Source organism: Strix aluco, chromosome 4, assembly GCF_031877795.1.
Source record: "Strix aluco isolate bStrAlu1 chromosome 4, bStrAlu1.hap1, whole genome shotgun sequence".
Taxonomy (NCBI): Eukaryota; Metazoa; Chordata; class Aves; order Strigiformes; family Strigidae; genus Strix; species Strix aluco.
In genome coordinates, this window is record NC_133934.1 from 82,692,542 (window position 1) to 82,705,363 (window position 12,822).

At 36.5% G+C, this 12,822-nt stretch overlaps 1 protein-coding gene across 1 annotated transcript in view; it reads left to right on the plus strand.

Annotated features, from left to right (window-relative positions):
• Window positions 1–12,822, plus strand: part of LRBA (LPS responsive beige-like anchor protein) — a 424,995-nt gene that overhangs the window by 81,428 nt on the left and 330,745 nt on the right. The window contains exons 23-31 of the mRNA XM_074821286.1: window positions 2,568–3,596; window positions 4,318–4,407; window positions 4,681–4,856; window positions 6,081–6,234; window positions 6,640–6,820; window positions 8,106–8,233; window positions 8,584–8,691; window positions 11,362–11,533; window positions 12,182–12,620. Of these exons, the coding sequence (XP_074677387.1) occupies window positions 2,568–3,596; window positions 4,318–4,407; window positions 4,681–4,856; window positions 6,081–6,234; window positions 6,640–6,820; window positions 8,106–8,233; window positions 8,584–8,691; window positions 11,362–11,533; window positions 12,182–12,620 (2,477 nt within the window). The remainder of the gene's footprint in view (window positions 1–2,567; window positions 3,597–4,317; window positions 4,408–4,680; window positions 4,857–6,080; window positions 6,235–6,639; window positions 6,821–8,105; window positions 8,234–8,583; window positions 8,692–11,361; window positions 11,534–12,181; window positions 12,621–12,822) is intronic.

Below are 12,822 nucleotides of genomic sequence, written 5' to 3' on the forward strand. Positions count from 1 at the left end.
CTTGTGATCATCTTAGTGTCATTGTGCCCATCCCCATTTGTACTGGGGAGAGATGGCTGCAGCAGTAATAGAATTTGACATACATGTCTCCCTCATTTGCCCCTTTCCACAAAAAAGAAAAAGAAAACAAACAAACAAAAAGTGCCATTCTCGTCTTCATCTTTCTCTTGCTTTGCTTTGGTTCAAGGGAACTAGTGAAATAAGATTTTTGAGGCTACATCTGAGACTTGTTCAACAGTTTAGGAAGCAGTGCATAACCAGAGTAGAATCCAGCTCTCATACTTGGATGTAGCTTAATGGTGTTAAAGCAGTAAACGTGCAGTGTAGCTAAAGCCTGCAAATACTTTTGAGAAGTCATTTTTCCCAAGTGTTTTTCAGAATGAATGTTGCAATAACAAGTCTGATACTGAAGAGAGAAATGAATCAAGGTAGCTATGTTATTGCAAGTTTATTACAGCTGTACTTGCACTGCTCAGATAATGCCTATACATACTGTGGGTCAATGTGCTTTCTGGGAAGTACATGTGGGAAGTTCTGCTGAAATAAACCAACAGTTTTTAATTTGTTGAATGTCTCTTTAGTACTTGTTGGAATAAAACTTTTTAGTACTTTTGGAAATGGAGGAAGCACCAGGGAAAGAGGAGAGGGAAAGCTTGCTGGAGATAAGCTCAAGTTGTCAAGATTTCTTCTTCAGAAAAGTAATGATTTCACCAAAAGTAGCAGCTTTGTCTAATCATGTTTTTGAAAACAAATTAAAAGTGCAAGGGAGAGCTTATTAGCATAATATATTTTGGGTTGCTTTTGTTATTCTGACTGTAGTACAGTTCAGGAAGGAAGTATTTCTAAAATAATAATGCTGCCCCCCCCTGCTCTATTTAGCAATACACTATAATCAAATATTTTATAGATCCATTGTGACGGATGAACTTTCAGTCATTTGTAATCATTGTAATCATTCATATTTTTTTGTTTGTACATAACTGACTTTAGTAGAGGAAGACATTTTTTTTTTTTAAACAGGAGGAAGAAAATATTGCTAGAGACTGAAGTTTCAATTAGGTCAGCTTGAACAAATAACGTGCTTCAGGTCATGTGTTGGGATAGTACACTGCTCCCACAATATTTGTATTTGATTGATGGAGAAAATAGTATGTTAAAAAGCTACTGTTGACAACACAACCTCCCAAGAATATTCCTTTTTATGTTTGTTCTTTCTTTGCTCCTCTCTGCTTTGTTAACTATAATTTCTTTTTAACCTGTCAAGTTAGTTTTTGACTGTACATGTATCATCTCAAGAGAAAATATTCCTACTGACTTATTGTCACTTTGAATACCACATACATAGAATTTTTATGAGATCCAAATGAATGAGTTTAGTATGTAAGAGAATAAGAAAATGTGCATTCATATATTTAGTAAAATGTACTGTTCTGCTTTGTCTATGGAAAATGTTTATGATAAAGAAAATGGTTTGAAAAAAAATAAAACCCTCAGCTGCAGCTTATATGTTGGGAAAATTTTGAGAACTAAGCTACAGAAAAATAAACACATCCGTTATAGAAGATAAATCTAAATCCTGAATAGAAAGGTATGGATATACTAAATTGAATGACAGTGTAATAAAAACTTTGGTTAGTCCAGTGAGATTTTCTTTCAACACGCAGCTATTTATTTGGCCAAATTAATTTTATCAGTATGTGTATAGCTGGAATTTTTTTATATACCTAAAAACAGTAATAGTTTTTTTCAGCTCATCTGTAGGAAGGTCTTCTCACTTTAATCAGATTGTGGAGCTCTTCTCATGTGCCTTTTAGACTGGGTGAATAGCATTTACCAGAGGAAAAGTCCTCTGGAGCATTTTAAGTATTATTTGGAGATCCCCAGGATTTTGGCCTCATTACATGTTTCACTTTGCTCTGACTCTGTGGGATTGTAGTTTTTTATGTAAACTTCTTAAAAGTTTATTTATCTTTGTGGATTGTTGAGCATACTCAAGGTGCTAAAATGATGCAAAAGCTCAGCTATAGTAAGTGCCCCTGCTACTTGACACAGTGTCCCCCTTACAAAAAAATGGAGATTGTCAGCTATCTCAAATGTAGTAATTCTCTGGATGTTATGCTGTTGCATTTTTATCTGCATCCTATACAACTACATGAATGGAAGTAGCACGATAACTCTGATTACAGGTGACTCTAATTAGCAGAGGAAATAACGCAAGTGTTAAGTAGAAATATTAAACTTTAAACATTTCAATTCTTTTGCTAGATGTAGTCTTTAAAACTCTGAGTGCTTCTAGTAAACATTTAATTTCCTGTCCATGGGATCAGGCTGGGATTTTTTGACTCTGGTGTTACTTTTATTTTTTTTTTCTTTTGGTCAGGAATAACAGGTACACCTAAGAAAAACTTGCTCTCAGTTGAAGTCATCTCCAAGATGCACCATACAAGGACAGTATCCAGTATAAATCTGTAGTATAGCTTTGTGATCTGAGCAATGATTTTTTTTTTTAAAGAGAAGAGAGTCATTAATATATAATTTCTAATGTACTTTAAACTCTTCTGTTTTAGGTAACTTTTGAAATGCATAAAGAGAGTCTTTCTCAAATGTACAGGGAGTACCAAGGGAAAGGAGGTGAAGGGAGTGGAATACGTTCTTCAGCTCCGATTAGAACAATCTCTGGAGTTAGCAAAGAATCTGAAACCAAAGGAAAACAACAATGTTTGGAGTTAAAAGAAGACCGTACTGCTCCTTTCTGTGTTATTGATGATGATGTGGAGTGCAGTACTGAAAAAAGAGAGACCAATACCTCATCAGATGGTGACCCGCAAACTCATTCAGTGTCTAATCATAGGGAGGAGTTAGAGGAGGAAGACAGGGAGGCTACACAAGATTTAAAAGCAGTGCCTTGTGCAGAATTTTCTCCAGAATCGGAAGCAATAAAGCCCAGTGCTTCAGAAATTAGTACTGGAATAGCTGAAGCAATTGAAGATTCTCTGAGCAAAGCTGATGAGCTTGTGGAAGAGACAGTAGCTGTCACTGCTGCTGCTTTAGCAATGCAAACTACTTTGGAAGGAGAAATTCCTGAAAGTCCAGAAAGACTGGAAAAATCAACAGTAGAGGTGGAAGATGAAGATGACTTTGTTGATTTGAAAGTGGAAAGTAGTATGCCTTTACCTTCAGAAGAGTTTGCAGGAATGAACAAGGAATCTAGGTCTAGTGAAAGCGAAGTGACAAAGCAGGAAGAAGCAATAGAGAAGCAACCTGAATCTGTGCTTTTAAAATCTGAAGATGCTGAAGGTGTGGATGGAAAAGAACAAGAGCTGACTTCACCAGAAACAGTGAGTTCTGCAGTTCAAGTAGCCACCACTCAACCAGATTCAGAAGGGAGAAAGAAGCTGGAGGAAGAAAAGATTCTTTCTAGTGAAACCAAAACAGCTGAAGAAAATGTGAATGCACATGTGCCAGAGCCTGCTGGAGCCTCTGACAAAAGAATTGCCAAGCTTGATGTTTCTAGTGTTGCATCAGATACAGAAAGACTGGAACTGAAAGCTAACACATGTCTAGAAGCACCTCTGCCCCCCAGATCCGTACCTGAGGTAAATTCTACCCGTCCTTCATCTGTCTAGCTTAAAAATAAAACTAAGTTCTTATTTTATGAGATTTTTGAAAAAGTGTGCCCATACACATTTTAGGGATTTAAATGTCTGTGGATTTTGTGAGTTATCTAAAGAATATTTTCAACCCTTGATTAAAATAGCCATAATTCTTACTAATTTGTGAGAAATCTATGATTTCATTCTTTGTACATCCACCCATGGATGCTGATGGAGACTGAGTATTTGGCTAGATGAATACTTCATCTGTGTTGGTACTTCTGTTCTTAAGTTTGAAGAATTGAAGGAAACATATATTCTGAGAGGATTTTGTCTAGAATTTCTTCTGCCTCTTTAGTCAACCTCCATTTTACTCTTTTCAGTCTGATCTCTTATAACCTCAACTCCTAGAATTATTGAAAAGCAAATGTTGCTTGTGCAAAAAAAAATAGCACTAAGTTTCTTTCATATTCTGATGGAACTTGTGAAAATATATTTTGCACTAGCTACTCTGCAGGTACACAAAATATATATATATATATATATTTGAAACTATAAAATTTGGTTGGACTGTCACTCCATGTCAGCCTACCTTTTTTGTGCGAGTGTAATTTAAAACTGAGTTTCTGTTGCATGCTGCAGTGTTCCACCCCTCTAGTCTTTAATTTCTAACTCATCTTTTCGTGGTTAAATAGTCATGTATCTGAGTACTTCCCTTCTGCAGAGATACCTGCTAATGGATGCTCTTCATTCTGCACCATTCTTCCTTAAAGGAGGAAAACCACTGTCTACGGCAACATACACTCCCCCTGTGGTAAGGCTGGGTTGCTGCTTGTGTATGCCTAGACTGACAGGTGTGGTAGTGCCGCTGTAGACTAGTTTGTAGGTTTGGTATATCCAGTAAATAGCACTTGTGTAATAGTTCTGGTTTTATTTGTAACCATGTACACAGTCAACTTGTTGAATATCTAAAAATCAAGTCTATTAAATGCATTTCAGTGTATGCCATGGAAACTAATAATCTGAGTATGGGGTTTTTGTGGTTTTTTTTGTTTTGTTTTTTTTTTTTTTCAAACTGTGTATTCAGACCTCAAGGCAGCAGGATTCTTCAGGACAAGAGCTAAGTGCTACGTCAGATGGGCAGAAAAGAGACTCTAGGTCAACTGTGTTCCGTATTCCTGAGTTTAAGTGGTCACTGATGCATCAGCGCTTGCTCACGGACTTGCTCTTCTCCATAGAAACAGATATACAGATGTGGAGAAGGTAAATTTCTATGCTTTAGATGGAATGATCTAGACTGGCATTTCAATTATAATTAACTTGAGATTTTGTTGAAACTGCATCAGAGTCACTTTGGCTTAGAATTTTACACATCTGGTATTTTACTCATTATTCAGTAGCCTTATTTTGTGACCTACACCCAAATATTCTCAGGTTTTTTTAAAGACTCTTTACAGACATGAGGGCCTGCACATATATTCTGACTGAAATCCTGGCTACATTTAAGTCAATGGCAGTCTTGCTGTTGATTTTTTTTATGGGACGATGATTTTCATGTTCCTAATGTATGTAAGGGCCTGCATCTTTTTTAGTATCTAAATATGGAATAAAAAAAAAATCCCAAATGATATTTATTACTTCTGCATTTACACACGATGTTGCTGCTTTGATAGGGTTCTGTGAACACAGAGATGCTCAATGCATTTAAAAATTAATTTGTAAGAGGAATCTGGAATGTATCATCAAGATGAATTTAGTTAGAAAAAGGAAACTTTGAAGACAGTGATAATTCTGCATTTTAATGTTAAGATTTAATAACTTAAATAAGAGTGGTGACATTAGCTTGTAGTAGTGAATGTCAAATTTAAATTAAACCATATAACTGTAGTGACCTGATAAAAAGGAATGTAAGGTTGAAGAAATAGAGTACTTAAGTGATTAAAACAATTTAAACTGAGGTGAATATTTGTCTGACTATAACTTTTAGGATGTGATTAAATTAACCTCTCAGGACATCATCAGATATAGCTAAAATATATTTTTAGTTTAGGTTCTGTTTCGAGAAAATATTTCCACATTTAACTGGATTAAAGTTTTTTGTTGTTGATATTTAATTTCTCAGAGAAGCCCTTAGTATTTGCTGTATTTTGCCAAAGATTTAAGTTCAAATCTAGTTCACACTTCCAGAAAAGTTTATTGTATTGCCTGATACAGTGACTTTTGCTATAGCAAGTAATCATAGACCAGCCTATAATGTATCCTTGTCTAAATAATGATTGACACACATCTTTATGTTTTTAGCAAGCTGTGATCTGGAGAGGTTTAGGGACAGAAAGGAGAGGTAATTTTAGGTTTAGATTAAGGTACATCAGTCATGTGTTATTTGGTGCCCTGCTGCTAACTGTCTGGTTTTAGCTTTATGAAAACATAAAGATGTTAAAATACCACAAAAATAAAGCTGTATTCTGAACTTTTTTTTTTGGACAGCCATTCTACAAAAACTGTGATGGACTTTGTGAATAGCAGTGACAATGTCATATTTGTGCACAACACCATTCACCTCATCTCTCAAGTGATGGACAACATGATCATGGCTTGTGGTGGTATTTTGCCATTGCTTTCTGCTGCCACATCCGCTACTGTAAGAAGTTTCATTTTTATTTGAAAATTTATCTCTTGTGGGAGGATGTCTTTATGCAGTGTGTTAACTATTATATCTGTCCTTTCGGGAAACAGGAATGCGTGTGGGAAATTTCCACAAGCATCTCTTTCTTCCCTTTGCTACCTCCACGCTTTCCCTGAGATAAATTGGTTGCCTGCCCTCTTTGCCTGGAGACATAAAAAGAAGTTGCCTAGCTTTGTTGTCCCACAGTGGTCTGGAATGGGATTAAATCCCAGTACTAATGGTTGTTCCTAGAATATAACTAATTACTACTGTTGAATGTGACTGAAAGTGGACTTCCAGCATATATTTTGCTTCATTTAAGTTGTAGGAATATCACCTTTGTGAAGAAGTAAATGTTGCTTTCGATTTTTCTCTGTGTAGCATGAATTGGAGAATATTGAGCCAACTCAAGGACTTTCGGTAGAAGCATCTTTAACATTTCTTCAGAGATTAATCAGCCTTGTGGATGTGCTAATTTTTGCAAGCTCTCTTGGTTTCACTGAAATTGAATCTGAGAAAAATATGTCATCTGGAGGAATTCTGCGACAATGTCTTCGTCTGGGTAAGCAAATAAAGCCACTTAATGAGTGTAGGAGCTTGCTGCTACTAAATAGTTAGCAATTGTTAGCTTTAATTTTTTTTCTGTCATTTTTTTGTTAAATCAAGATTAAATTTAGTCAAAGAAGCACTGAGATCTTTTACTGTTTTACCATTACTGTATTCTGCAATGCATATACATAGGGTTCTTTTTAAAATGTTTAAATAAAATAAATGATTAAGTGTGGTAGCCTGGTTGTTGTGAACGCATGTTTCATTCTATCCATGGAGATATTTCTTTTGCCCAAGTTCCCCAAATAGTCAATGCTGAGAATACAGCAGCTTTAAGAACAAGAAATCTTGTACTGTATACCAAAACATGGACCTTATCAATATGTAGAAAAGAGGCTTAAATCTTAAGGTCAGTAGATCAAGATATGGTGAAAACTAGAGATGTAGATTTCTAGAGAGTAGGGTTCAAACTGGGCAGTAGTTGTATCTAGTATTATAGTATGTTTGCATCAAATTGATTAAAAGAAAGTGGTCATTGCCTGAAAAAGTAATGACTATTCTGGAAATGAGAACATAGAAGATCATAACTGGGTTCAGTTACTTAATACAGGAGGAGAGTATTCATGCTAGTTGCATGCTGTAAGACTTCTTGTAATGAAAAGTGTAATTTGCATGAGTGCCAGAGCAGCTCAGAGCATCAACAGTAACTAGCCTTCCTCTCCCTTTCTAGGCCATTAAAACTTTGTGCAGGTAGAACAAGATTTATGGGATGCAAACAGGTATAGAGGTGGGGTAGTTCTTTTTTCCTTTGAAATTAATATTAGAAGATGAAACAGGTACAATTGTGAAGCTAAAAAAAAAAATAAATTGTGTAACTTCAGAACATTTAGTCCAAGAGTAACAGAGCATTCTGAAGCAAACATTGTCATTTGTTTCACTAGTGTATCTATCACTTGTCTTCCTTGCTAGTCTGTGAAATTAGCTGTCTTCACCCTCCCCACCCCATGGTTGTATGCATGGTAAAATTTCCGTGAGGGATGCTAATTCACTTGGAAGTATCCATTAGATAGAGCATACCTGTTCTAGTAGCTTAGTATTAATTATTAGTTAAAAATTATTAAAGAATTTTGACCATTGTTTTGCAACTATTTAAAATTTATGGAAGCAAAATATCATTTTACTGATGTGCTTAAACTTTTTAGTTTTAGTGATAAACAGAAATGTATTATACATCTCTGTAAGGGATGTAGACAATACTATTTCCTGGAGTAATTCTTAACATTTCTTTTCTCTTCAAGTATGTGCGGTAGCAGTAAGGAATTGCTTGGAGTGTCAGCAGCATGCACAGATGAAGCCTGTTGGAGACATTGTGAAGAACCAAAAAACGGTGCAGGGCTTTATAGGAACGGGAAAGTCTGCAGCAAAGGCAAGTGTAAGATCACATTCAGGAACACGAGAGTCAATAATTATTACTCTGTACTTTTTTATTTAATTTTTTAAATTTATACCTGTACCACTGGTACTTTAACACAGCTGAAGGGCATGAACACTGGAAATCCTGAAGCAGATTTTCCAAGATGTGAATTTAACACATATTTAACCTTCCACAGTGAAATAAATCTGTCCCAAGAATTTGCCAGATTTTTTTTCTTTAAAGAGGAAATGCATATCTGATCATTGTGCTCTAGTTATGACAATGTGATGAACAGGGGATGATTGTACACAATGCTTTTTGGTAGAATGCTTTTAAAAACAGAATCTCATTTATTTTTATAGAGTCCAGTGGACATTGTGACGGGTGGCATTTCTCCAATACGAGACCATGACAGACTTCTGCAGGATATGGATATTAATCGACTTCGAGCAGTAGTGTTCAGAGATATAGTAAGTTACAAATAATGTTGTTTTCTTTATAGCTAGATTTCTGCATGTATCTGTTTGCTAAACACTTGCTGTGTGTTACACAGTTTGGCTAAATTGAATTTACGAAAACTGAATACTGCTTGGCGTAATTAGGAACTCATAATACACTGCAGCTGTTGTAGTGTTTGGGGTTGGAAAGAGGGAGAGCTGAAAATCGCTGCCTGCCCATCAGGCTCTTTGGTGTGCTCCTAAGAGCTGCTTCTCTGGAATTCTGCCTATTGTATATTAAATATGTTGTGTTTACTACAAATATATACTTTCACATGCCGTACGTAGACAAACTGTTTACGTGTACTGTTTATCAGAAAGATGTTTATGTATACTTTTTGAAAAATGAGTACCTTTCTAGCTAATTAGAAATTAGAGGTCATCTCTAATTCCTTTACTTCCCCTCAGAGGAACCAATTTGGTGCATGTGCTGTAAATATGCATATGTTTTTAGTGTTGAATTGACTAAAAATATCTTTGCCCTATGTCAGCAACTTTATAGCTAATATTGAGGAAATTGAGATTGATTGCTTGAGAAAACCACCTCTGTAAGCAAATACAGCAGCTGTAATGGATCTGAGTCATCGGTGGCCACAAGCTTGGACACCTGAACTTATTTTACAATAATTGGACTATTTAGCAAGTATAATGATTTACACAGTGACTTTTGTCCTATGCAGAATATTGAAGGATCTTTGGTTTTTCTTTACAGCAATTAATGATTGAAAAAAGCTTCTTTCAACCCCTACTTCAGTGTCAGTGTGCAAAAGAGTAACAGGAAGTGAATCTTCCATACTGGTGGCAGCTGAAATATTCATAGAATCACAGAATGGTTTGGGTTGGAAGGGACCTTAAAGACCATCCAGTGCCACCCCACCCTGCCACGGGCAGGGACACCTTCCACTAGCCCAGGTTGCCCAAAGGCCCGTCCAGCCTGGCCTTGAACCCTTCCAGGGAGGGGGCAGCCACAGGTTCTCTGGGCAATCTTCAGAACCAAGCACATTTTGTGTACTAATTTTTTTTCTTAGAAAAACCCCACCAATATACACACACAGCCTCTGCTTTTTTTTGCATATCTAATCCACCATGTTTTCTGTTTCACAAATAAATATAAAATGATGCAGTAACTCTGCTTTTTGCCTACTGTGTTGAACTGTGGAGAAAAAGTAGACTTAAAAAGATCTATTTTTGGAATAGTTTTTATGTGAGCCGCTTATACTTGCATCTAAATATTTTGTTTGATTTGCATGCATTTTCTTACATTGTGTTCAGTACTTAGAATTGTGATTGGTGTGATTTGAACCTGTATAAGAGGAAATCAGATGGATTCCACTTAACTACCAGTAGTAGTACTTGCAGTAGTACATGAACTTTATTTCAAGGAGTTCTACAACCATAGCAAAAAAAATAAGGAAAGGACAGTGCTAATTCACTGGATCACAACTTTATTAAGTACAGTTGGAAACTGTCTTGCAAAAATTCATCTAGCAAGAAAATTCTTTATAATCCTTACCATTGTAGGGGGCTTTCATCAGTCTTGCACTGTTCTTGCCTGATGCTAACCTGTTATTAGCTTACTGTTTCTGTCTTGTTCTAGGCAAGCTAAGGATTTGGGTCGAGCATAGGGCTGTGTTTTCAGCATAACAGATAGGATCCAGTTATGTTATCCAGTTCTTAGTAGAGAACTTCTCGTAAACTTCTAGTATAGCTTATAAAAGAACTCTTAATGGAATGTGGGGCTTCAGTAGGTACTACAATCATGACAAAATGAGCTTTATAGTTTAACTTACTTTCTTGAACTGCTCAGAAGGAAAAATTGAATGCTACCTGAGCCCTTATGTAAATGAGGGGAAAAAAGCCCCAAACACCCTTTCTCTTACTGATTGGTCCATGAGGATCCAAATGTTCAGTTCTTCTGTGATCCCAAAGTGTACAAAGCTTTTCTTCCTTTGACAGCCAAAGGGGACAGACTTAGGCTAAATCATAGTGTCTAGTCAGATCCAGGATGTGGCTCTTTCCTCTGTTTCACTAGGAGTTACTGAGTACCCTGGGGTACTCAGATCTTCTTAAAATATCTTAATACAGTTACAGCTGAAATGCAAATGCATATTTGCCAATTCTTGTTTAAATTGTACATAGTACAGTACATCCATCTGGACAATCTGATGATGAAATAAAACCTTAACACTGGTTCTGGAATTTGTTCCACTTCATTAATATGCAATAGTTTATAAATACTTTTACAGTTTTGTAGGGTATGTTTACCTGGTTGTACTTTACAGAAAGTGCTGTTAATGTCTGGGCGCATTTGAGGAAACATAATAGGGGAAACATCTGTAAATAAATAATGGGGACCTAGTCCCTGCACTAATTCGAAACATGTAGTCGAAACACACAACCTTAGCCAAAGTTGTCATATTTATAAATGAAAAATGAAAGGATTAGTGCCACTTGAATACAATTGCTGTATTCCCTAGCTTTATAGGTGAGACAAGCTGTGGCTAGAGAATATTGTTCTTCCATTGTTGACATATCAGCTTACTCTCGGTCTGTTTATGGTAGCGCTGGGCATACTTTACAGAAAAATAAACATGCTGCTGAAATTGTAATGGAAAAATCTGTGTGTGTGTCCTTTTTTTACAGGAGGATAGTAAGCAGGCTCAGTTTTTGGCTTTGGCTGTTGTGTATTTTATTTCTGTGCTCATGGTTTCAAAATACAGAGATATACTGGAACCCCAGAATGAAAGGCGACCACCAAACCATAGCCAGTCGTTCAAGGAATCAGAGAATGAAAATAATGAAACTCCTGCTACAGGTGAATGGTTAATTATTTGGCCAAACAAAATAATGTGGCTTGTGCATCTTAAAATTCTGTAGAAGTCCATGTGAAATTGTATAGAAATATGCATAGAAATTGTACAGAAATATATTGTTAAATAAATATCAGTTTGCCTCAGTGTGTTTATCTTTTTCTGATCTGAGAAGGGCCTAATCTGTGGGCTGATTTTTCTGTGTAGAGATGGTTAATCTCACTGAAGTAGCTAATTATTCGTGAAGGCTTGTTGCAGAAACATAACATTTTTGCGTAAGGTTAAGTATGCATAAGCATAGACTGGCAGCTTTTTGTTTCCACTGTAAGACTGCTTTCTCCTATTCTTCTTTAGGTCAATCAATTAATTTTCATTCTTTGACTGTTGAGTCAGTATCTTCTGTTTACTTGTCTCAATTTTCAGATGTTATAACTTTTCATGCTTCTCAGAAATCTGAAGGAAATTTTTCTCTTCTAAGTGTCCTATTAAATACTTATAGATAATGTTAAATCTCTAAGTAGGCAAGAGGAAATACTTATAGCTGTGTTATTTCACTTGTCACCTATTGGTGTTACTTCTTTAGGAGCAATGTGGTGAATGCAGATCTGTTAATAATGAACTTAAAATGTGTTTTCTGTTTTTGGTATGAACAGATGTGGAAAACCCATCTGCTGCTCTTGGTGCTTCAGCCTCCACTGAAGATTCAGAAAGTACAGTATCTGTACAAAGAAGGGATTCTGGTCTTGGGGAGGAACCAGCTTCAGGGCAGACAAACAGTTCCAGTAGCATTGCTGAAGCAGGACTTCTGAATGTTAGTGCAGGTCCAGATGCAATCAGTGAAGTACTATGCACGCTCTCATTAGAAGTAAATAAGTCTCAGGAGGGCAGAAGCGAGACAGGCACTGAGGATAATAAGCCTGCAGCTTCTGTGCCAGCTGCAAAAAATGTCAATGTAAAGGACATCCTGAGAAGCTTGGTAAGCACACCAGCTGATGGGGCTGCAGCGGATGCTGCTCTTCTGCCACCAACCTTCCTTGGAGTTCTTGGTGATGGAGCTGTTGAACAGCCTGTACAGTTCCATTCCTTTGACAGGTAATGTAACTTCTGAAATATTTGGGCTATTTCATTTTACTTAAGATACCTGTAAGGAACCAAAAAATTCACACTGCAGTCCACCAGCTCTCATGTACCGGGTGTCACCTGGTACTTAATATTATTAAGCTGCTTTGATTTACAAGTAGAGCTTTTAACTACAAAGTCCACCAGCATCACGTAGGTTCATTGTGAAGGTATG